The sequence below is a fragment of the Rhinopithecus bieti genome, unplaced genomic scaffold (assembly GCF_001698545.2).
Source record: "Rhinopithecus bieti isolate Rb0 unplaced genomic scaffold, ASM169854v2 scaffold_14826, whole genome shotgun sequence".
Lineage (NCBI taxonomy): Eukaryota > Metazoa > Chordata > Mammalia > Primates > Cercopithecidae > Rhinopithecus > Rhinopithecus bieti.
In genome coordinates, this window is record NW_016808328.1 from 2,798,619 (window position 1) to 2,823,719 (window position 25,101).

General features: G+C 56.8%; 1 protein-coding gene across 1 annotated transcript in view; it reads right to left on the minus strand.

The window, feature by feature from the left end:
• Positions 1 to 1,152: 1,152 nt before the first annotated feature.
• The window catches only part of EPHA8 (EPH receptor A8), a 37,628-nt gene continuing 13,679 nt past the window's right edge, over positions 1,153 to 25,101 (minus strand). Inside the window, 15 exon segments of the mRNA XM_017886457.1 lie at positions 1,153 to 1,445; positions 1,609 to 1,738; positions 1,741 to 1,781; positions 1,978 to 2,168; positions 2,256 to 2,405; positions 3,996 to 4,205; positions 4,824 to 4,885; positions 5,175 to 5,360; positions 5,540 to 5,704; positions 7,349 to 7,416; positions 8,184 to 8,277; positions 9,992 to 10,154; positions 10,228 to 10,352; positions 14,553 to 14,888; positions 17,164 to 17,319. Of these exon segments, the coding sequence (XP_017741946.1) occupies positions 1,331 to 1,445; positions 1,609 to 1,738; positions 1,741 to 1,781; positions 1,978 to 2,168; positions 2,256 to 2,405; positions 3,996 to 4,205; positions 4,824 to 4,885; positions 5,175 to 5,360; positions 5,540 to 5,704; positions 7,349 to 7,416; positions 8,184 to 8,277; positions 9,992 to 10,154; positions 10,228 to 10,352; positions 14,553 to 14,888; positions 17,164 to 17,319 (2,192 nt within the window). The 3' untranslated portion in view covers positions 1,153 to 1,330.

Sequence of the window (25,101 nt, forward strand, 5' to 3'; positions counted from 1 at the left end):
TACCCTGGTGGGCCGTAAGGGGGAGGTCAGTGTGAGGGGGCGGGGCTTCCAGGGCACCTCCACCCCCAGCGCCCATGTGGGATGGTGTATGGGGACAAGAGCCTTGGCAGGAGGCAGGAGCCCTGACTCCGCCACTTGGTTGTGGTGCGACCTGGGATGGGGCATCACCCCTCTCTCCAGGCCTCGGTCTCCCCATATGCTACAGGAAGGGCTGGGTTGGGGGCTGAGAAGCTAGGATCCTCTGGTCCCTGATCCTAGGCCTCGGGGACAATGGGGAGGTGTCAGGGCTGGGCAGTGAAAGGTTGGCAAAGGGACTTTGAGTGAGGGGCGGTGGAGGGAAGGCATTAGAGGCTAGAGGGGGCTGCTGAGCCCCTGGCCCTGGCCAGGCAGCCAAGCCCAGCTGAGGGTGTCTTATGTGCTCTGCCATGATGCCTCCATGAAGATGGCCAGCGGGACTGGCCGGGAACCCTGTTTTCCTGTTGAAGCAGCGGTGGGAGTTGGGTGGAGGCTGCAGGTGGCCTCCTCGGCCAGAGGGAGGACCCAGACCTGAGATACAGCCAGGGTGGGCTCACCCAGGCAGAGATGAGTGTGGGCCTGGTGCTGGTGCAGTTCAGAAGTAGCCCCTGGCTCCAGCCTCCAGGCGTGGGGGGTGTGCTTCTCCCCCATCCCCGTGGGTATTGGACCTGGCGGTGTCACACACTGAGTTCCCTGCTCACACATCTCCTCATTCATGACACATCATCCACCATCACCCACATGTGCCTCCAGGCTTAACAGATACGCACACGCTCATAACATGCATACGTCCATGCTGAGACCCGAAGGGGTGGACACACATGATCACACATTGTTCACACGGGATCCCCTGACCTTGTGAGAACACCCCCCACCACACACACACACACGCACACAGAGGCAGGCGAGTGACGTCCCTGTTGGACTCTGTGGCGTGGAGGCCCCAGGCTCCGGAAAAGAGAAGGCGCCCGCCCTGGGGGACGGGTGTCCTGGCCAGGGTGGTCACCAAAGGCCCCTTCCCAGGCACCTGACCCCTGATAACTCCAGGTCCTGTGGCGGATCCTTCAGCTCCCCTAGCACCCGAGAGGANGCCCTGGGGACGGGTGTCCTGGCCAGGGTGGTCACCAAAGGCCCCTTCCCAGGCACCTGACCCCTGATAACTCCAGGTCCTGTGGCGGATCCTTCAGCTCCCCTAGCACCCGAGAGGAGGGCAGAGGCCTGGGGCTGCCCTGCCTGTTGCCAGCCCCGCACGTCCTCTGCTGCTGGCATGACCTGGGGAGGGCTTGGTGGCCACCTGGGCCCTGTCGGCTGTGCATCAGAGGTGCCGGCAGGGCCCCTGGGTGCTGGTCAGCTGGGCCCGCATGGTCTGAATGCTGCCCAGGATCTTCTTCTGGTGACCCATGAGGGTGATGCCCAGGGCACGCACGTCTCTGTGAAGGAAGGGTGCTGCTGGCCAGCTGGGCCTGGGAGGCTGGGAGCCACGCACGCAGCCAGGGCCATGGATCTGGACCTGTAGCCTCCCCGGCGGCCCTGCCTCTGGGCCCTCGCCCCCGCCCCCACACGCATGGGCCCCCAGCTCCACCCATCACTCACTGGGCGTTCATGCGTAGCACCATGCCCAGAGAGGAGTAGCCGCCCGCAGCGAAGTGGTCTCGGTACCGGCCCATGCGGATGGAGTCCAGCCAGTCCCCCACGGTGAGGCCCCCGCCGCCACCGCTGCCCCTCGGAGGTCAAAGCAGCTCCGGGCGAAGGCAGGGGGTGGGCACCTGAGGCACAGGGGCCTTTGGTGAGTGGCCAGGGGGTTCGGGAGGTTGGACCCCCCAGAAGAGGCAGGCTGAGGAAGGGGTCAGGAAGGGCAGGGGCCGGGGGCCCAGGCTGGGCCTGGTCCAGGTGTCAGGGACAGATCTGGGGTAATACTGGGAGGCAGCTGGGCCTCGGGGAGCTGGGGTGGGCACGAGGCACCTGCTGACAGTGGCGGTGGCCCTGAGACTCTCGGGGCTGCGGATCAGCGCGTCGAGGACACTGACAATCTGGGAGAAGCGAGGCCGCTGCGCCCGGTCCTTGTGCCAGCAGTCGAGCATGAGCTGGTGCAGGGCGCGGGGGCAGCCCATGGGTGCGGGCAGGCGGTACCCCTCCTCCACGGAGCTGATGACCTGTGGGGGATCAGCGCTGGGCTCAGCTGTCCCTCCTGGCACCCCAAGTCTTCACCGCCTGCAGCCCTGCCAGGGCCGGGTACTCACATCCCGGTTGGTCATGTTCCAGTAGGGCCGCTCCCCATAGGCCAGCACCTCCCACATGACCACACCGAAGCTCCACACGTCGCTGGCTGAGGAGAAGGTGCGGAAGGCAATGGCCTCTGGGGCTGTCCAGCGGATGGGGATCTTCCCGCCCTGCGATGGACACACAAGAGTCGAGGGGCTGCCCAGGCCTGGCAGGGTGTCCTCCGAGCCCTCTGAGTCAGAGAGCTAAACACTGGGGTCCTGTTTCCCAGTCCAGAGGGACAACACAGCCCCCACCTTCCCAGAGCACCTGTCCTGAGGGAGGCCCCTCAAGAGCCACTGTGAAGACGAAGGAAGGAAGGAGTGAGACGCCTGGCACGAGCAGGTGCTCAGCCAGTACCAGTCACAAGCCAAGGGGGCTCAGGGGCCACAGCCTAGTCGTTTTCCAACTCTTCCTCTTCCTTCTCTTCCCCCACTTCCTTCTCCTTTCTCCTTCCTTCCTTCCTCCCTTCCTCCTTCCTCCCTTCTTTTCCTCCTCCCTTCCTTTCCTCCTCCTTTCCTTCTTTTCCTCCTCCCTTCCTTCCCTCCTTCCTTCCTCCCTCCTTCTGTCCTTCCTTCCCTCCTTTCTTCTTTCCCTCCTGCCTTCCTCCCTCCCTTCCCTCCTTCTTTCCTTCCTTCCTGCCTCCCTCCTTCTCTTCCCCCTCCTTCTCTCCTTCCCTCCTTGCTTCCTTCTCTCCTTCCCTCATTCCTTCCTCCTTCTCTCCTTCCTTCCTTCCTCCCTGTCTCCCCCACTTCCTTCCTTCCTCCCCCACTCCCCCTCCTTCTTTCCCTTCCCTCCTTCCTTCCCTCCGTCCCTCCTTCTCTCCTTCCTTCATTTCCTTCCTTTCTCCCTCCCTCTGTCCCTCCCCTCCTTCCTTCCCCATTCCCTTCGTCATTCCCTCCCTCCCTTCCTTTCGCTCCCCTTTCCCCTCCCCCCCCACACTCCCCTCCCCTTCCCTTCCTTTCCTCCTTTCTTCCTTTCCACCTTCCTTCCTTCCCTCCTTTGCCTCCTCCTTCCTCCCTCTCTCCTTTCTTTCCCTCCTTCCCTCCCTCCTTTCTTCCTCCTTCCCTTCTGCCTTCCTCCTTCTCCCTCCCTTCTTTCCTCCTTTACTCCCTCCCTCCTTCTCTCCCTTCACTCCCTCCTTCTTCGCTCCCTCCCTTTCTCCACTCCCTCCTTCCTTTCCTTCCTTCTTTCTTTTGTTGTCACAGGATCCTTTCTCCTTGTGAAACCTTACTCAGAGGCTATGGGACAGAGGCTAAGGGAGGGCTCCTGTTGGGGCGGGGTGGAAACTGACCCCTGTGCACTCAGCTGCTGCCTTTAAGGCCGCCCCTAAGGCACTTCTAGAGAGGTCCAAATCCCCATGGAACACGTTTGAAAACAGCTGGGTTTTCGGCAAACTTTAGAGACAGATGTGGAGTCTGGGTACAATTCGGGGAGATTCCAACCCTCCTGAAGTCTCCTGGTGAGTGAGTGACCGTGGGAACCAGCCCTGGGGTCTCCCCTGGCCATGTGATGACAGAAGAAAGGCAGGCAAGGCTGTTCCCATTTCCCAGAGGAAGGCACTGGTGTAAAAAGGAGAAACAGGATGTGCCCCAGGTTGAGGGCCACCCCGAAACTGCCAACTTCATTCAACTACTTGCAGAAGAATTGTCGGGCCCTGGGTGCCACCGGCGCCACCTCCCCACTCCCCAGTCTAGCCGGAAGGAGTGTGGGTGACGCACCGTGGTGGTGTAGGCAGCATCCGGGTCGTCCTCCAGCACCCGTGAGAGTCCAAAGTCAGACACCTTGCAGACCAGGTTGCTGTCAACCAAGACGTTGCGGGCGGCCAGGTCTCGGTGGACGTAGCCCAGGTCTGAGAGGTAGCGCATGCCAGCACCCACTCCTCTGAGCATGCCCACCAGCTGCATGATGGTGAACTGCCCGTCGTGGGTCTGCAGGGGGACACGGCTTGGGCTTCAGGAAGGCCCAGTGAGGTGCCTGGTCCGTGAACAGGAACCCCTCCCATCTGTAGGATGCTCTAGATGGCGCTTTGCAATTTACCAAGTGCTCCATGCTTCTGAAGCACCTTGCAGTTAAGGGTTATTCTCCTGGTCTCATTTGCCCTCACAGCAACCCTGCGAGGTAGGTGGGGCAGCAATGATGGCTTACCCATTTTGTGGAACGAGAGATGGAGGCCCAGAGAGGTTAAGCTCTGTGCCTAAGAGCACCCATCAAAGAAACTGCAGGGCAGCAGCTGGGAATCCCGCCGTCCCCACGACAGCCAGCATGTCCCCCAGCTGGGTGGGGCCTGGATTCCCACAGGGGCACCTCCCTCGGCCTGTGTGCGGGGCAGCAGGACCCCGTGGAGCAGAGGGACTTTCATGCAATGGGGGCCGAAAGGCAGTTTGACTGGCTGACTGCGAAGACCTCCTCCCTATACCTGCCTCCCACTCCCCAGCCTGTGGTGTCCAAGCCAGGGAGGAGGCTTAGAGGGCTTTGCACTATCTCCCAAAACCCAGACTGGACCTCCCTCCCCAAGCCCATGCAAGAGGCAGGGGTGGGACACGCACCCTCAGGAAGGCGTCCAGGGAGCCGTTCTCCATGTACTCCGTCACGATCATTGCCAGGCGGCCTGGGGCGGGCAGTGGGGAGAGGGTGGCTCTTGGTTGGGGCTCAGGGCTGCTGATCAGAGACCCCAGGAGCATACTGCCATCCCAGGACCTGTGCCAGCACTGGAAGCCCCAGGGTGCTTTGGGTTTCCACTGGGGTCCCAGGCTCTGAACACCCCGAGTCATTTGGGGATCTGAACCAAGAGGACAGGGTCAGGTGGGGCAGAGCAGGATGGATGAGGGGATGGACCCAGAGGCCTCTCCAGGCAGGAGGGGCACTGCAGGGGGAGGCTGTCCTCGCCTGGCACCTACCGCGGGTGACGACACCCTCAAGGCGGATAACGTTGGGGTGGTCAAATTGCCCCATGATGGATGCCTCACTCAGGAAGTCCCGCCGCTGTCTCTCCGTGTAGCCGGCTTTGAGGGCCTTGATGGCCACAGGCACATCCTGCTGCCCTGGCACCCGCAGCCTCCCATAGCAGACTTCCCCGGACTCTCCTGCAGGCCCCCGAGAGGGGCAGGTGGGGAGGGGGAGCAGTGGGACCCTCAGACTCCCCAGGCTCCCAGGCCCTTGTGCCCCCTGGGCCTGCCAGACCCTTGGGTCACACGCTTCCTCTGCCCTGGGTGCCCCCACCTTGCCCCATGCAGTCCCCGCCCTCACAACCCCTGAGACTCACCAGAGCCAATGATTTTCTCGATGTAGATCCTAGAGGCCTCGATCTCCCGGGTGAAACTGCGGCCCGCCCGGCCCGGCTCCTCATAGGTGTGGGGTTCCGCATAGAACTGGGGCTCTGGGAGCTTTCCCGGGGGGTGGTGCAGGGGTAGGAAGACAGGTGGGGGTGCTGAGGGGCGGGAGGAGGCCCTTCAGTGGGGCCCAGGGGGGATTTCTCTCTCCCAGCAGTCCCTGGGCCTGGGATGGGTCTGGGTGGAGTAAGGGGTGTCTCTGGGAATCTCTGAATGTGCTAGCAAACAACACGCACCCCATAAGTACTTCCCACGTGAAAGCGGGGTATCTGGAGTCGCTCTGGGATTTCTATGGGGTTGTGGAGTCCCCAGAGAGTTCTGGGCATGTCTGTCATTTTCTGGGGTCACTTTTACAGTCCTTGAGATCTTTCTCAATTGTTCTGGAGTAGGGATGTAGCAAAATAAGTTTTGCCACAAGGGTCAACTTTGATTCATTGAAAATAGTTTCTGGCCAGGCGCATTGGTTCACACCTGTAATCCCAGCACTTTGGGAGGCTGAGGGGGGTGGATCACTTGAGGTCAGGAGTTCAAGACCAGCCTGGCCAACATGGTGAAACCTCGTCTCTACTAAAATACAAAATTAGCAGTGAGTGTTGGTGCACGCTTGTAGTCCCAGCTACTTGGGAGGCTGAGGCAGAAGAATCGCTTGAACTCTGGAGGCAGAGGTTGCAGTGAGCTGAGATTGAGCCACTGCACTCCAGCCTGGGTGACAGAGTGAGACTCCATCTCAGAATAAATAAATAAATAAATAAATAAATAAATAAATAAATAAATATAAAAAGNTCTGGGATTTCTATGGGGTTGTGGAGTCCCCAGAGAGTTCTGGGCATGTCTGTCATTTTCTGGGGTCACTTTTACAGTCCTTGAGATCTTTCTCAATTGTTCTGGAGTAGGGATGTAGCAAAAATAAGTTTTTGCCACAAGGGTCAACTTTGATTCATTGAAAATAGTTTCTGGCCAGGCGCATTGGTTCACACCTGTAATCCCAGCACTTTGGGAGGCTGAGGGGGGTGGATCACTTGAGGTCAGGAGTTCAAGACCAGCCTGGCCAACATGGTGAAACCTCGTCTCTACTAAAAATACAAAAATTAGCAGTGAGTGTTGGTGCACGCTTGTAGTCCCAGCTACTTGGGAGGCTGAGGCAGAAGAATCGCTTGAACTCTGGAGGCAGAGGTTGCAGTGAGCTGAGATTGAGCCACTGCACTCCAGCCTGGGTGACAGAGTGAGACTCCATCTCAGAATAAATAAATAAATAAATAAATAAATAAATAAATAAATATAAAAAGTAGTTAAGGAGGAGTCTGAGTCTGCACCCAGGCCTGGTGGGAACTGGCACCATGCTTGATGCTAATGTCTGCCATGGGCACAGGAGTGGGGCATGGAGGGAGGCATTCCCAGATTCGCCTCGTTGTCTGGGATCTCTACAGGATCCTGAAAATCTCTCCGTAGTAGGGGTTCTTGTCGAAGAGTATATGAACTCCCACTCCGAAATCATATACAAATGTGTGCCCTTCCCTGGGGAGAGGATCTCTAGCATCCTGAATGTAGTCTGAGAGTCCAAGAGGCATGAATGGCGCTGCCCTCTGGGACACCAGGTCTCTGTGACATCCTGGAGTCTGTCTCTCAGGCTCTGGTCTTTTCACTGGGCACCTTCCTCCTTCCCATCTGTGCCACCCCTAGTCCAGCACTGGGTCCCCCTGTGGCCTTCCCTCTGCCCCAGACCTCTGGGCCCCTGCACTCACCCTGTCCATTCTGATAGTGCATCTTCTCCTCGTCCGAGTCCTGGAAGGCCTTGCTGTAGCCACAGTGCCTGCAGAGGAGGGCACCCCCCTGCCTGAGGCCAGGCCATCCCTAGCCCAGGACCTGACCCCAACCAGGGGATGAGTCATGGCTTCTCTCTTCATGCCCCTTCCCCTGACAGGTCAGCTCCTGCTCCTTACAAAGTCTGCAGGGGAAAGTCCCTGACCTCAGGCTCTCAACCCAGCTAAACTGTGACCGCCGTGACGGTCACAAGCACTGTGCGATCCTCAAAATGCTCTCGAGTCCACCTGACCCTCTTGGCAAAGTCTACGATGCTGTCAGCCCAATGTTATATGAAACCACTGTTGGTGGGGCATCGGGAGATGAGGCTTCTGTGGCCAACGACACTGGGTGACCTTGGCCAGCCCCTTCCCTTCCCTGGGTCACCATTTCTCCATCAATCAGATGATCCTCATTGTCTGGGACCCCAAGCCCACACACTATCCTGTCTCTACCTCCCTCCAAAATGGAGTGGAGAGGACAACTGAGAGTATGGGCTTGAGTTTGACAGACCTAGGCTCGTGTCCTAGCTCTGGCATCTATCAACTGTGTGATTCTGGCAAGAAGCCTAGCCTCTCTGATCCCCAATTTACTCACCTGCAAAGTGAGGTCAGAATCTCTACATCACTGGCATGTCATTAGGTTAAATAAGGTGATGTATTTGTAAGTGAGCCAGCCCCAGGCACACGGGGACCACCGGCTCGGTGGGGCTGGGGGCAGGCAGGAGGTACAGCGCTTGAGAGGAGGGGCTGGATGTGGCTGGGCCAGACCACCCACCTCTTCTTGCAGATAAGCAGGAGCAGAAGCACCACCAGGCCCGTGATGAGACTCAGGCAGATCCAGACAATGGTCCTGGTGTCATAGCGGGGCCCTGCAGGGGAAAGCCAGGGTTGGGGGACCAGGCTCTTAGCCTTGGCCTTGGGCCCAGGGGTCTGGCAGTCCTCTGAGCCTGCCTGGGTGGGACCCTGGGGCCAGTGGGGAGCCTCCTTAGCCATGAGCCAGCCCAGAGTCAGGGCGCAGGCCAGCTCCTCCTCTGCTCCCACCCCACCCTCTCCTAAGCTTCCTCTTCAAGTTCCTGGACCTGGATGCCCCGGCTTCCTCATGCTGGTGCCGCTGCTTCTTGGGGCTATGGGACCGGGGAAGACTCGTGTGTCCTCTGACCCAATAAACGCCTGTCCTTCCTGTTATCCTGACAGTGACAACACGGAGTGTGCTGAGAGCTGTACCTTCAAGCTTCAGTAAACCCTCCCCACATCCCTTCCAGGGAGACCCCAGCATTATCTTCAGTTTTCAGATGGAAAGCTGAGGCTCAGAGAACTCAAGGAATTGACTCGAGGTCACACAGTACATAGGATGGAGGGCTCAGGATTCTCATCCGGGTGATCTCGAGGGGGTGCCAGGCCTACGAGCACCGGAGGCACTCAGACGCCCAGTGAGTGCCAGGTGGGTGGTTGCTATCTCTGTCCTAGCTCCAGCACACGGTGGGTGCACATACAGGAGACCCTGACTCAGGCTGGAGATTGGGGCAGGAGAGTGAAAGGGACAGCCTCGAAGCCAGAGGGTCCCAAATGTGACAGTGCCTGGGGATCACCAAGGGCTTGTTAAAACCCAAATGGCTGGGCCCCACCCACAGGGTTTCGGAAGGGCTGGGGTGAGGACCGGGAATTCACATTTTTGGTAAGTCCCCAGGTGAGAGCAATGCTGCTGGTCCCAGACCCTGACACTGATCTCAGTACCAGCCATTGCATGTGGGGTGCTGTCACCATCTCTGCCGCCTTAGGTGAGCAACTGTCCTTCTCTGAGCCTCGGTTTTTCATCTGCGAAAATGCCGACAGAGGCCGGGTGCAGTGGCTCATGCCTGTAATCCCAGCACTTTGGGAGGCCAAGGCAGGTGGATCACCTGAGGTCAGGAGTTCAAGACCAGCCTGGTCAACATGGTGAAACCCCATTTCTATTAAATATACAAAAAATTAGGCTGGCAGCGGTGGCTCATGCCTGTAATCCCAGCACTTTGGGAGGCTCAGGTGGGTGGATCACAAGGTCAAGCGTTCGAGACCAGCCTGGCCAAGATGGTGAAATCTCGTCTCTACTAAAAATACAAAAATTAGCTGGGCATGGTGGGGGGGCACCTGTAGTCCCAGCTACTCGGGAGGCAGAGGCAGGAGAATTGCTTGAACCTGGGAGGTGGAGGTTGCAGTGAGTCGAGATCATACCACTGCACTCTAGCCTGGGCGATAGAGCAAGACTCCATCTAAAAAAAAAAAAGTAGTCGGGTGTATTGGCTCAAACCTGTAATTCCCACTACTGTGGAGGCTGAGGCAGAAGAATCCCTTGAGCCCTACTCAGGAGGCGGAGGCTGCAATAAGCCGAGATCATGCCGCTGCACTCCAGCCTGGGTGGCAGAGTGAAACTGTCTCAATTAAACAAAAAACTCCGACAACCCCACTTGGTAGGGCAAGCAGAGCAGAAATCCTGCATTGGCACCAGCTCAGCCCGCACTAGCTCTCTTCTCGGCCACCCCCCAACCCCAGGGTCCTGGTGCCTGGGCTGCTCCATGCCCATGCCCGCCCCCTCCCTGCACTCACGGGGTTTCCCGGTCTCCACCTCCATGGCCTGGCTGAAGCGGCCACAGCCTGCCGAGGTGCGGGCTCGGACCTGGAACACATAGCGCGTGCCTGGCTTGAGGCCGGAGACGGTGGCTCTGGTGGTGACGGCCTTGAGGGTGGAGTAGCTCTGCATCTCCTTGTCCTGCCACAGGACGGTGGTCAGTGGGCCCTGCCCTGATGGCCCAGCCCCGCCCGCTCAGTCCTGCCCATGGTACCTTCTCGTAGTACTTGATCTCATACTCCAGGATGATGCCGTTGGGCTGCTCAGGCTCCTGCCACAGTAGCGAGACGCTGGTCTGCCCTGCCCACTCTTGCCGGATCACCATCACCTGGGATGGGGCTGGGGCAGCCAAGATGGGCGGATGGGAGACAAGGGGTGGCCTCTCTCCCACGCCTTCCCAGGCTCCACCCGGGGATCCTGGTTCCAGCCCTGCTCAGCTTCCTGACGGTCCTGCCCCAGCCCCAGGACAGCCAGCACCCTCCAGTTCTCCCAACAAATCACTGGTGGCCACTTGGGGTCAGTCCCCTGGGGTTGGTGTAGCCTGGCATGGTCTGGGATGCTAGGGTTGGCTTGGCCAAGAAGAGGTTTGAGTCTCGCTCTCCAGCCCAGGGCCTGGCATGGACCAGCTGCTTGGGAGTGCTTGAGGAAGGAGGAAAGGTCAGGCGAAAGAAGTGTAGAAAGACTGGAGGAACGGGGCCCTTACTGCCTGGGTTTGGAGGGCGTAGCTGGGACAACTCTGGATGCTGAGGGAAGGGGGTGAGCTGAGCCCCAGGTATTCACACTTGGTTGCCCAACCACCCCTCCCTCCTTGACAGAGTCACCCATGCCTTTCTTCATGCATCCCTGCCTCCTGGCTCAGGTGCAGTCAGCCCTGTGGGGAGCCTGCTAGGAGGGGTCAGACACAGCCACAGCCACAGCCAAACAGAGGGAACTGCACTGTCCTTCCTGCCCCTCCAGCCCTCAGGCCTCCTCCTCCCCTCTGCTCACTCCGAGTTCTGACTTTCTATCCTACGTGACTAAGTCTTCCCTCATGTCTGGGCATCCCCAGCATAACTGGGAGCTCCCTGAGGGCAGGCACTGCACACAGTAGGTGCTCAATAAATGCTGCTGATGATTCTGGCATGAGAAATTAAGAAGCAGCTCCAGAGTTGCACTGGAAGGGTGTGGTCCAGGGTAAAGCCCACCAGCCCAGGAGCCAGGCGTGGGTTTGGGACCCTCTTTCTAGCTGGGATCCTGGGTGAGTCACTTGCTGCCTGTGGACGCCAGGTCCCCTTCTATAAAGTGAAGCTAGTGAGCACCACCTGCCAGGGGGAGGGGAGGATTCGATGAGGCCACTGTTTGCAAGGGACACACAGGGTGTGTCTCTTAAAAACCAAAGCAGGAGGTGCTGTGGGATGGGGGTGGACAGAGTGAGACCAGGGCCCAGAGTGGGAGTGCTCCAGGGAGAAGCTGGTTGTAGAGAAGTGGCGATGGTGAGGCAGGAGGGGCAGGTGGTCTTTGAGCACAGTCCTCCCCATTTGCTTAGAGCTGTTGCTTGATCCTTCAGAACTCCTGAGTGCCTATCACATGCTGGGCATGGGGCGAGGAGCCGGGAGCACTGCGGTGCCTAAGACAGCCCTCAAGGAGCTTCTGTCCCAGGAAAGGAGACAGGGCGTCCAATAAACAGGAGAATGGGGGTTCTTTTGGTGCTGGGAAAGGTAGGAAGGGGTGCTGTGATGGAGAAGATGTCTGCAGGGCCCGGAAGGGCACTGGGCCATTTCAGCTGCGATGGTCGGGGGAGCTTCCAGGGCAGAGGAGCCAGGCATGGGAATGTCTGGGGAAGAGCGAGTCATTCCGAAGGAGAAGCCAGGCCACGGCCTAGCAGCAGGGAAAGACCCAGTGTGTTCAACGAGGGACACCGGAGGCCATCGTGGCCAGAAGAGAGTGAGCCAGGGAAAGAGGTGCTCTGGAGAGGCAGGCGGGGGCGAAGCCATGTGGGTCCACAGGCCATGAGAATGTCTGAATTGCATGTGCACTCAGCCTGGGCTGTGAAGGGCTTTGAGAACAGCTTGATCTCACGTATTTTCATTTAAAAAATTTTGGGGGGCTGGGCACGGTGGCTCGTGCCTGTAATCCCAGCACTGTGGGAGGCTGAGGCAGGAGGATCACTTTAGCCCAGAAGTTTCACATCAGCCTGGGAAATACAGGGAGACCCCATTTCTACAAAAAAAAAAAAAAAAAAAAAAAAAAAACCGGGGGCGTGGGGTGGGGGGCTTTTGGTCGCTCTTTTGGGGGGGGAGGGGGGATCCTTTTACCCAAGAATTTTACAAAAGCCGGGGAAAAAAAGGGGGACCCCCTTTTTAAAAAAAAAAAAAAAAAAAAAAAAAAAAATCACTGGGCATGGTGCTGTGTGCCTTTGGTCAGCTACTTGGGAGGCTGAGATGGGAGGATCACTTGGGCTCCAGAGACCAAGACTGCAGTGAGCTGTGATTGTGCCACTGCACTCTAGCATGGGTGACAGATTGAGACATTGTCTCAAAAAAAGAATTTTTTTTGCAGAGATGGGGTCTTGCCATGTTGCCCAGGCTGGTCTCAAACTCCTGGCCTCAAGCAATCCTCCTGCTTTGGCCTCCCAAAATGCTGGGATTACAGGCGTGAGCCACCACGCCCAGCCCTCACTTCTATTTGTAAAGCTCACTCAGAAGTGGTGCGGAGAATGTCGTGGGGGTGAGGCAAGAGGGGTCTCCTGTGGTGGTCCAGGCATGAACTCGTCGGGGGTGGAGGTCAGTTGGTCATTTTGAAGGGAGGCCCCTGGGGCTTTCAGGTGGATGGATGTGACATGCATGAGAGTCAAGGATGACAGCTTGGGTTTGGGGGTGCGACGTCCTAGGGCGGGGCAGGTGCAGGTGTGGCAGGGTTGTTTGTTTTTCACACAACCGAATGGAGACGGGAGTGGACAGCTGGGTCCCAGGGGAGAGGTCTGCGCTGGTGACCGCGAGTTGGGGTTGTTAGTACGAAGATGGAATTCAAAGTCATGGGCCCTGAAACAGCCGCCCAGAAAAGATGGATCTGGGCACACAGGAAAGAGAGGAGGACCCAGGACATTCCCAGGGACTTGTGGCCTTTAGAGGCCATTTAGAGGAGGTGGGGTTACAAAGATGAGACGGACAGGCCACATAGGTCGATGGAAAATGGGGGTGGGCTGGGACACAGGAGCAAGAGAAAAGTGTTTCTAGGTGGAGGAAATGAAAGGGGAGAGGCGCCCATGGATGTGGCCATGTGGGGCTGCTGACTTCTGTGGAGAGGTGAGGAAAGATGCAGAGAAGGCCCACAGGGGAGAGGAAGTAGATACGCCAGGCACGGACAGAGAGGGTCTTATGGGAAGAGAAACGGTCTGGTGGCTGGAAGGGAAGGCAGGTTCAAGGCAGGGTCTAGTTTCCTCTTTAATGTTGGGGCTTCCTGGATGCTGCCTGAATGCTGTGGGCTTCTCTTGCTCTCCCATCCATTGGGACCAGCCTGCCAGGGACCTCAGGTGCCTAGAGACAGGTGGGCAAGGGCTGGGCTCTACCACGGGGCACATAGGTCACTCTCTGTGTTGCCAGCACCTGGCACCACGCTTGGCATTTAGTGGGTGCTCCACGAGGGCTGTAGAATGAGGGAATCTTCTGAAGGGGTGAGGCCCTGGCACCAGGGAACAGCGTGCCCTGGATTCAGAGTTGGGGGGACCTGCTTCACTTGGGAGTGACACAGACCTGGGTTTGAGCCCTGCCTCTGCCACTTCCTATGTCAGGTGGCCCTGGGTGGCTCTCCAGACCTCAGTTTCTTCTTCTGTGACATGGTAGGTGTAGTGTCTGTGGGGCCAGGGCTGCGTGGTTTTGGGAGGAGATGGTGGGTGGGGGTCTGAGGGTCCTGGGCACAGGTGAGGGTGGCTGTTAATAGGAAGCTGCCCTGGGCGGGCTGTTGGGCCAGCCTGTCACTTGACAGGCACGATCCTCCAGAGTTTGGGAAGAAAGAGGTTCCAGGGTGAATTCAGCCCACCAGCTGGCCAGAAACTGATGGATAAATGACTGTGGTCCAAGCCAGTGAAGCCAGGTCTATCCCAGGGGCAGCTGTAGCAGCTGTTCTGGAAAATGATCATCAGAGTGATTTTACTTTTTAATGACATTTATTGAGCATTTACCACGGGCCAGGTGCTGGGTTAAGCAATTTCATTCCTCTCATTTAAGCCTCCTGAGAGGACCTCGGGCAGGTACTATTATTCCCATTGCACCAGGGAGGAAACAGAGGCGCAGAGAGGGAAAATTCTGGAACCTAGGCTTTCGACAGCCACACTAGCCTGCCTCTGAGCTTTTGGGATTTCTGTTACTGATAGAACATGTTCCACTTTTCTAAAGGCAATGAAGAGCCTCTAGCTCTGGGTCCTGGTGAGAAGGGCAGGGCCAGAGAGGCACTTGCCTAAAGGCCCACAGCATGTCCCAGCAGAGCTCTGATCCCTGGATGGGCCTGGGGCAGGGGAAGCTGGGAGACCGGGAGGCTGCCAGCCGGAGCTTCTCCGCCTACCTGCCTGGTTCGTGGTGATGTTGACCACAGCGGCCCGGCGGGGCTCGGGGCTCAGGTCGGACACGCCATTGACGGCCTCGATCCAGAAGGAGTAGTTCATGTGGGCCAGCAGGTTGGCCACCAGTAGGCTGGCCTGCACCAGGCTTGTCTGCTGGGGCACAAAGCGGGTGCCACTCCCACATGCCTCGCAGCGGCTCAGGGCCCAGGGGCAGCGGCGGCACACGGCGTTGTAGGTGATGTCACTGCGGCCACCTGGGTCCAGGGGAGGGGCCCACTCCAGAGTCACCGATGTCCCATTCACACTGGAGATCAGGTTCACTGGTGCCGAGGGTGGCCCTGAGGGCAGAGGATGACAGGTGGGGCAGTGGTTATTGATGTGAGCCGTCCTGTCTTCCTATCGTCAGACCTGGGGCTCCCCAAGAGAAGGGCTCCCCACCATATTTAGGGCTCCCTAAGGATAGGGTCACATCTACTCCATCCTCTAGAGCCTCCCCAACGGCAGAGTTTGTGTCTCTGCCATCAGACTGGGACCACAATGTCAGAGTCTGGGCACAGAACCCTGGGACCCCATCCCCCGCACCCATCAGGACCACCGTGATCCCAGGGTCTGGGCGTCCCAGCACTCACCCAGAGCGGGAGAGAGAGCGCACAGTCCCGGGGGCCCCCATAGCAGCCACCCTGTGTGTAAGTGACCCAGGCATTTACAGCCACATTCATTCCTTGACCCTTCTGAGCTGGATCTGATATAAAATGCCACTAAGCATGCATTGTAGGATTAAGTGGAGGTCCTCAGAAGCCCACTGTATATCCCCATGGCTGTGTGTACCAAGCAACCCCTCCCCAATCCCGGGCATGGGAGCCTCTGTCTGGGCAGCACAAAGACTTGGAGAGAGAGGGGTGACCCCCTGGTTGAGCAGACCAGGACGTGGGGCTGGGGCATGAGGGGCTGGGGTGGGGGTTTGAGCGAGGAGAGCATGGGGTCTGTGGGGCCCCTGGCCTCAGAATTCTAGTTTTCAGAATCCCAGGCAGAGAATCTTAGGTCTTCAGAAAACAGAATTGTAAGATCTTGGAATCAGAATCTTACAATCTGAAGAGAAGAGAATTTTAACATCTGAAGGGTATAGAATACTAAAAGATCGGCCTTTATGGTCTTAAGCTTTCCAGAACCTAAAGGCACTGAACTGTGGGTTTGGAAAGAAACCAGAGTCCAGCCAGTTCCACGCAAGTGTCCATGACCTGGGGCCGGACTCGCCTTGCCTGAGGAGCCCACGCTGTCACCCTGTCACCCGGTCACCTTTTCTGCCCCAACAGGTCCCACACGGGGAAAATGCACAGATCTGGGCAGGGCAGTGGAGGGAGGGTGTGTGTGTGTGTCTGTGTGTATGTGCACAACCATGTAGGCATGAATGCACCTGGGCCCTCGCCTGCCATGTGCAGGGAGTCTGGAGCTGGGTGGTGATGGATGTATGGGAGGGGGAGATGGAGGTCAGTGCTTGCGTAGATTCAGAGCAAAATCACAACAGTCTGAAGCGCCTCTTGCCCTACCACAAGAGCCCAGGGTTGGCAACTGGGCTGGGCTGAGCAGGCTGTGGTCCCTCCCCAGGCCTGGAATGGGAGTATGAGTGGCCCGTCAGGACAGATGAGAGGAGAGAACCCAGGCGCTGCATCAGCAGAAGGTAGGACAGTCACGCGGCCTTGCAGGCATGGGCGCAGAATCCCTCCCATACCTTCAGGTCCGCAAGGCTGGTGCACATGCAGCCACACCCTCTTCAGGCACATGCACCCTTGCAGAGGCAGGTGTGCACGTGCACGCACACACGTGCTGAGCTCACAAGACACCCTCGTTCAAGCTTTACAAGGACTTCTGAGTCCCTTTCAGGTACCCAGATGTACATATACCTACACACACACACACACACACACACACACACACACACACACACCCCTCCTCTTAAGAATCCTTAATATATGTGATGAATCCTTTATATATGTGAGCTCAACTACACACCACACATTTACATGCAGGCATCCAAACACGATACAGGTGTCGTCTGTAAGAGCAGCTGCCCACACAGACACATGCAGCCACACAATCCTTGCAGGGGGCCCAGGGCACACACAGAATCAGACATGCAAACTCCAAGTGTGCACACACACGCACACACACCATCCACACTTAAGGCAACTCTCAGCATTCAGTAGTTCCAACAAGTTCATCAAAGATGATGGTGATGGAGGGATTGCTGCTCTAACCCTCACCCTCTCCGCACAGGCGAGCACCCTGGCTTGCCCACCTGGCCCTCAGGACATCAGCATCGCTGCTAGATCAGAAGATGACAAAAACTGCTCAGTGTGGTGAAGGAAGTGAGGCCAGCTCCATTCTGCCCTCCAGTGTAGGTGACACATGGCAGAGGCGGGGAGCCCAGAGAGGTCTAGGCCACCGTGGAGGGGTCAGAGTCATCCCCCGACCCCAGTCTGACCTCTAGCCCAAGAGAGCCACCTGCCCCTGCCCACCAGCAGAGAACTGGCTCTCTGAGGCCTGGAGGACCAAACACAGGGGCCCGGCCCAGTCTTGGGCTCAAGGGTGCTGGCATCTGGGAGTGGTACTCACGGGTGCAGGCTGAGGACGGCGGGTCCAGGGCTGCGCGGTAGTAGCTGAGGTCACAGTGGCAGGCTTGGGCGGCGGGAGCTGCAGAGTGGCTGTGGGGAGGGCAGCGGGCACACAGCTGGTCCCCAGGGGCTGACTTGTAGAAGCCCAGCTCACAGGCTGTGGAGGAGAAGGTGGCTGCACGTGAGCCAGCAGGGCCACCCTGGCAGGCCTTGGGGACAGCTCACACTGGGGCCCACAGCATCCTGGCGGTCCCCCAGGGGGACGGAGGTGCAGACCTTCAGCACTGCCCAGTGCTGCCCTCATTTGCAGGTGGCAGAACTGAAGTCCACAGAGGGCCTGTGTCTTCCACAGCCAGTCAGGGCGGAGCTGAAGTTAAGACCCTGACATGGGAGTCCCAGCCTCAAAGTCAGCCTCACCCCGAGCATCTCCAAATTCTCCCGCCCTCCTCTGATCCCTCCCCCAGGCCCTGTCTCCAGCTTTAGGGGTGGAGATGCTGTCCTTCTGTCCTTTATGGGACGCTGGTCCTTATGTGGGACACCAGCCTAGGGGCCAGGGCCATAGGGCTGAGGATCAAATGCCCTGGGAGTGACTTGGGTGGGATGAGGAAGCCGGCCAGGGACGGGGTTGCTGGGAATGCGACTAGAAAGGCGAGGACACATGGTAAGACCCATCGCTCCCAAACACGGGGAGACATGGAGCCACCTCTGTAAAAATACAGATTCCTGGCCCCACCACAGACAGCTGAGTTAGAAGAGCCAGGGCCAGTACCTGGGGATCTGTTTTACAAGCTCCCCGTGGGAAGCTGACTATCCAAGAAGTGCAGGCTCCTCCCCTCCCGGGCCCACACTGTCACTGTCACTGTCACTGTCACTGTGGCTGGGACTGACCCTCTCTCCAGCCTCTGCCACACCCTACCTCATCTCTCACCCACAGCAGCCTTCAGACTCAGCCTCCAGCCCCGCCTACACCCCACAGCTGCCTGCATGATCATGCTTTCAGTCAACCACTGTTCATGAGCGCGACTCTGGACCAGGCCTGTTTGGGCCTCCGAGGGCTGTGAACCAGAGCCACTGGCTCTCAGCTGTGATCACTGCTGGGAGGGAGGGAGAGAAGAGGGGGCCAAGGTGAAGGAGGGGTAAACAGTGGGAGGAGCTACTTCCCAGAGGAGGAGATGATATCTGAGTTGTGGCCTAAAGAATAAGAACAAGTCCACTGTGCAGGGAGGGGGATACCCTCGGTTGAGGGAGTCTCCAAAATGCACATCTCAGTTAGTCACTGCCTATTTTGCACCTCACAGGCTCTCCAGGGCTTACACAATGAAACCTGGTGTTCAAATCCCTCCCTGCCCAGCCAAAACCCACTTGCAGCCTCCTTTAGTGCTGCCCCTCACCCCCATCCTTAGGCCAAACTAAAGCACTGGCTGATTCCCACACCCAGCTGGCTGATTCCTGCCTCAGGGCCTTTGCACATGCTGTGCCCTCTTCCTGGGATGCTTTTTCTCCTTTGTCCACCTGCTGAGCTCCTCTTTTAAGATTAATTTAGACTGTCCCTTCTGGAACTCTAGACACACACACACACACACACACACACACACACACACAGAGAGAGAGAGAGAGAGAGAGAGAGAGAGAGAGAAAGGACCACTCCCCGCCCTGCTCCTGCAGCCCCTGCTTGGCCTCACCACCTGCAACACTATGGCTGTACTCGCTTGTCTGTGTCTGACTCTCTTTCTAGACTGAGAGGCCCTTGTGGGCAGATCCTTGCAAACAGAGTAGGACTCCCTTATTCATCTCAATGTCCCAGAACCTGGTCCAGTGCTAGCTCTGGGCAGATGCTGTTAAACTCCAGGCAAGAGGTTTCAAATTGAGTGGATCCCACCACTATCTGCTCTGGGCAGAAACCCTAGAGGTTCAGGGAGACCAAATGCCACCCAGCCAGGCAGCTCCCAGGTGCGTCCATGGAGCTGAAGTCCTTTGCAACAGGGACCACCAGGAAGTTCACTGCGGTTCTCTCTCCACTAGATCCTGTTCTGGAAAACTTAGCGTCTGAGAGAAGCTTCATTTACAAAGACATCACGCCACTGCAGAGCATTTCTTCTCTGGATGTTGATCGTATCTCTTTGTTATAAAAGCTAAAACCAGGTTCGGTTGTACAATTCTACAAACTTGAGAGAAAACCTGGAGTCAGGAGAAATGGTAACGCCCTGAAGTTGCTTCACGCTCTAGAAGGCTGCAGAGCAAGAAAGGGCTTGTAAGTTGCAGGGTGCGGGAAAATACCTCCCAGTGTTGCGACACCTTTCCCTCCCCTCCAGAGGACTCCAAGAGGGCTCCGGCCTGCCTGGGGGCTGAGCTCAAGGCTGGGAGCTCGGAGTCCCGGGGAGTCTTGATTGACACACTGTGATCTCACCTCCTCTTCCCAGAAGCTCCCCGGGAGGCTTAGTCCTGGGGCACAGCCTGGGGCGCAGGCTCCTTCTGAGCCCCGCGGGCCGCTGGGGGTGGCATCATCAGAAGAGGGCTTTGCATTTTGTCAGCAAATATTTGTTGAACCTGTTGTTGAGCTGAATAACAGTAATCCTCACTGCAGTGATCCAGTCCACAATGATTAACACCTCAGAGACCGTTTGCTTCTTCCCTCCCTCATTTATTCCCTTCTCCAAATTTACTGAGCTTCTACTATGGACCCAAGAGAAGTAAGAGCTGGGCCTGCTCTTAGGGAGCTTCCAGGGCATTGGAAGACGGACAAACAAAGCCTCATGGCGCGATGCAGGGCCTGAGGGAAGCCAGAACCACAGTTGGTCCTGCAAGTCTCTGACCCTTTCCTGCGCCCACCTGGTCCTTGTCAGGCCTGAGCAGAAACTCGGGAGCAGTGCCTGGGTTCCTGTCCTTGCCTGACCCCCTTTATCTGAGCTCGGTGACATTGGGCAAGTTGCTGGAAGTCAAGTTTTCTTGTCTGTAAGGTGGAGATCATAATTCTACCCGCCTTAGAGGGAGATGGCAAGGATGACATGAGTGAAAACACATAAATTCATGCCAGGGCAGTGCCTGGCACTTGTTGTTATAACAATTTGATGTAGCTGGAATTCTTACAATTGTTCGACAGAAGAGGAAACAGAGGCTCAGGGAGCCTGAGTGCCTTGCCCCAGGTTCCCAGCAGAGCCAGGACGTGCAGCCAGGCCGGGGAGCCTCTGGAGCTATGGCCTTTCCCCCTGTCTTCGCAGCACCATCCCAGAGCTGAGAGATAGCTGTGCCGCTGTGGCTCACCAGTCGGCAGTTCTCACACGCTCGGCTAATACCCATATGGCTATAACGTGTCAAGGCCAGATTAATCCACGCAATGAAAATAAAATAATCTTTAATAAGAATACTAATCACCAGGCCTCAGGGAGCCCAGAGACCTGGAGGCTGGGCCGGGAATTAATGGCTGAGACAGATGGAGCAGCTCTGGGCTGGGGCCCGACCCTGCCTGTCGACCCGGGGTGCTTCCGGAGCCTGCGTGTGGCCGGGTGTCGGGCCGCAAGCCAGGAGGGGCTCCTGCCCCTGCCGAGGGCACCTTGCCCAGGCCGCCTGTCAGGCCAGCAGCCGCCTGTGGCCCCGGCCACCTCTCTGCTCTCCCCCGCAAAGAGCCGGAGATTTGACAAATAAGGTGTCCGCCGGTGGACAACCAAAGGAAATTAATTCTAAATCAGATTTTAAACACAGTCAGGAAGGCAAAAGAGCTCGCTGTTCCTGCTCCCCCTCCGAAATGAGACTCTCTGATATTTATAGAAAGATGATTAGGGCCGCGAAGGGTGATTTACATTCTGCGTCCAGGTGACAGAAAGGACGGCAACCAGGACTTCAGACTCTGGGCTGCTGCTCTGTTGGGTGATGCCCTGAGAGGCCCTTCCCCTTTCTGGGGTGAACCGGGGTCCAGGGGGGTGCTGGGAAGTACAGCCTGGTGTGGGGAGGTCACTGGATCCAGAGTTGTGGAGTTTGGGGAGCTTCCTCTGGTCAAGGAGTCTGGAGACGTGAGATTCTATCAACTACCTCTCACTGTGTGCCCTTGGGCTAGTCACTTCACTTCTCTGGGCCTCCAATTCCCCAGTGGTAAACTGGACGAGCCCCACATCGCTCTGACATTTTTCCATGGGCCTCTGAGGCCTGAGTGCAATCTAAGCAAGACCTCTAAAGAGCCATGTGACCTGGTGGATCCCTTATCCCAGGCTATACTGTCTTCTTCTGCAAAATCAAGTACTGCCTGGCCACCTTCTGAGGGTACCTCTGAGGGCAAAACGCGAGGCAGGGATGGCAGCTGTAGAAGGGGCCTGACCGCTACTGTGGGTCTCAGGCTCTCGACCCCTGCTCCTGGCACTAGAAGGACAAGGACTCAGGGCTGGGTGAGCTGAGACCCCTGACTCCACGCCCTTCCTCTCCTTAACTGCTTGCTGAGAGAATTGCCCAAAAGGGATCAGGATGTCCTCAAACCAGGCAGGGGCCCCATGGACCTCAGCAGATCTCCTGAATCTCCCTTAGGCTGGGCAGGGGCAGCCCCAGCTTGCAGAAAACATCTCAAGTATCCCAGGAAAAGTACCCCACTCTGTTCCCAGCCCCTCCTTTACCCCAGGCCATCCACTAAGGAGCCAGGCAGCTCCATAGAGGTCAAGGGCTTCTCCAGGGGTGGAAAGGGGGACCAGGCGGGGCTCTTGGACCTGGCTACCACTTGTGAAGGGCCTTGGTTTGGGACCCGTGCTGCCCTTCCCAAATGAAGTTATACAGCTACAGAAGCCACCGACGGGGCTGAGAAATGTCTTTCCTTGTGCGACTTAAAACAGGCTTTCCGTTCCCAAATCTCACTGCCTGCAGTGCACTATGAATTAATATTTTTTATAAAACCTGTAATTATCTTGAAACTGGCATAATTATGTTGTATTATGATTTAAATGTAAAATTCAAAATATGCTGCAATTCCCTAACTCCACTTTGGCATTTCTTTCTATTTGTTATTAATGTGGCAGCAGCGCCAGGAAATAGGAGTGGCCTCGGCCTCTCCCAGCCCCCGTGAGATCCTGCCACTCAGGCCCTGGGGTTTCCACTCAGAGCCCCACCCCTGATGTGCTGTGAAAATTGGGCAAGATACATTCCCTTTCTGGGCTCCGCTACCTTCTTCTGCCACACAAGAAGACTGCAGCGTTACCTGAGGCCTCCAAGTGAGGTCTTGACCCCAAAGACAGGAGGGCAGGTCTCCTTCCTACAGACAAATGTGGCTCAGTGCACCTGGGACAAATGATTGACGTATTTGTACTCGCTGGCTAAATCCAGAGTTGGGGATGGTGGCCGACCCTGAGTGCGTATGCGCTAGCCAACCAGCCAGATTGTTATGACTTATGCTGTACCAGTTACTAACCATCCATCCAAACGCTACCCCATGGAGGAGGGAAGTGGGGCTTCGCAGAGGGCTTTGTGCACAGAGGAAGCAATTGAAGGTGCTGGAATCAGGCAACCTGGGATCAGATCACTACTCTGCTACTTAAGTTGAGGGGCCTCAGTTTTTCTTATCTGTAAAATGGGACTATAATACTTAGCTTAGAGGACTGTTGTAAGGATAGGAAACTGCTAAGTCCCCAGAGGCAGGGACTCCCTGTACCTGTATTGTACCTGTATCCCCAGTGCTGGGACACAGTAGATGCTCAGCAGAATGGATAACTGTTATAACATCAAAGACGAAAAATCATCACTAAGGTCCTTCATTATCCCCATCAGAATGAGGGGATGTTTGGAGCAGCTCTGGTAGGCAAAGCAGCCTGGGGCAAGCCAGTGAGACGCTAAAAGCCTGTATCTGGCTCAGAGCAATACAGACCTGTCTTCAGGCTCCAGCTCTCACCAGCTGTGAGGCCTAAGCAGGTAACACTATCTCTTACACCTCAGCTTCCCCGTCTGTAAAATGGAATTGTGATACCTGCCTTGCTGCAATGAGCAAATGAGGTGGTATGTGATGCACCCCACTATAAGCTGTGAAGGCAATAGGGGTGTTGGTTGTTTTTCTTCCCCAGTGCAAAGCTGAGCCATACAGGGCTGTCTGTGATAGTAACCATGAGAGGCTTGTGGCCTGGGGAGCCTGGCAAACCAGGCTGCAGAGGGCAGAACAAATCCAGAAATGGGCAAACGCCATAGAAGGTGCTTTGGGGTTTAGAGCTCAGGACAGGAGAAGACTCAGAAATTGGGGATGTGAAACAAGACTTCTTAAGAAAACCAGAGAGTGGGTTGGAGGCGGTGGCTCACGCCTGTAATCCCAGCACTTTGGGAGGCCGAGGCAGGCGGATCACTTGAAGTCAGGAGTTTGAGACCAGCCTGGCCAACATGGTGAAACCCCGTCTCTACTAAAAATACAAAAATAAGTTGGGCGTGGTGGTGGGTGCCTGTAATCCTAGCTACTCGGGAGGCTGAGGCAGGAGAATCGTTTGAACCCGGGAGGCGGAGGTTGCAGAGAGTTGAGATCACACCATTGCACTTCCAGCCTGGGCAACAAAAGTGAAAACTCCATCTCCAAAAAAAAAAGGAAGGGAGGGAGGGAGGAAGGAAGGAAGGAGAAAGAAAGAAAAGAAAGAAAAAAGAGATAAAAGAAGAAAAGAAAGAAAGAGAGAACCATTGAGCCTCTGGGAAGGGCTGGAAAGGGCCTGGTGGCTGCAGAGAAGATCCTGGCCCCAGAGATCTCTGGGCAAGATGGCTCCTAAGTGGAGCCAGCTGGATTCCATCCCCACCTGTTATTACCTGAGGCTGTCAGCCTATGTCATACCCAGTCCTGTTAGTGCTCAGGGGCCTTTCCCGCCTGCCTGCTGGGGGCAGAGGGATAGGTGATGAGGACTAAAGATCCCTCTCACTGTGGTCCCAGGGCCTGTGTAGTAGCAGCAAAAGGCTAGGAGTATATTCCCAGCGGCTGACAAGGGCCCCGTTCCAGTTGTCACTAAGGTTATCTGGGGACAGGCTCTTGTCTCTCTGATCCCTGCATAGGAACATCCCCTTCCCTTTCACCTCCTCTGTCCAGGGGATCCAATGATCTCAAAAGCCAGGCTTCACTGTGCCCCGGGAGCTGAGCCACCATGTGCCACTGGTGAGACCAAAGAAAACGACAGAGAGAAGCTGGGCCAAGACCAGGAGCAGCTGGGCACCTGCTGTTTGTCCACACAAGCTTGCTTAGTGTTCCCTGCTCTTGGGGTGCCTGGCTGAACAGACTCCCCCACACGCACACACACATGCACACACTATGCATACATACACACATGCACGCACACATGCACACACACTCATGCATACATGCACACATATACTTATGCACACATGCACACATACACTCAATTGCACATGCACACACATGCATACATACACTCAGGCACATATGCACACACATATACATACACTGATGCACACATACACACACATGCACTCACACACATGTGCACACACGCACACACGCACACGTGTGCACACATGCACAAAGGCACACATTACACTCACGCACACATGCACACACACATACAATCACGCACACCTGCATGCACACATGCACACATACACTCGCACACATACACACACGCGCACATAGACTCATGCACACATGCACACAAACATGCACACATACACTCACACACACATGCACACACATGCACAGTCGTGCACAGGCACACACACTGCACACACTCACGTGCACACGCCTGCTCAGTCGCACACACGTACACACACATGCACACATACACATGTGCACACACTGCACACATACGCGCACACATGCACACACGCACACATACACTCGCGTGCACGCGCACACGCACACACACGGACACACACACATGCACAGATACACTTGCACACATGCACACATACACTCACACACATGCACACAAATGCACACGTACACTCATGCCCACAGGCACACATACACTCATGCACACATGCACACACATGC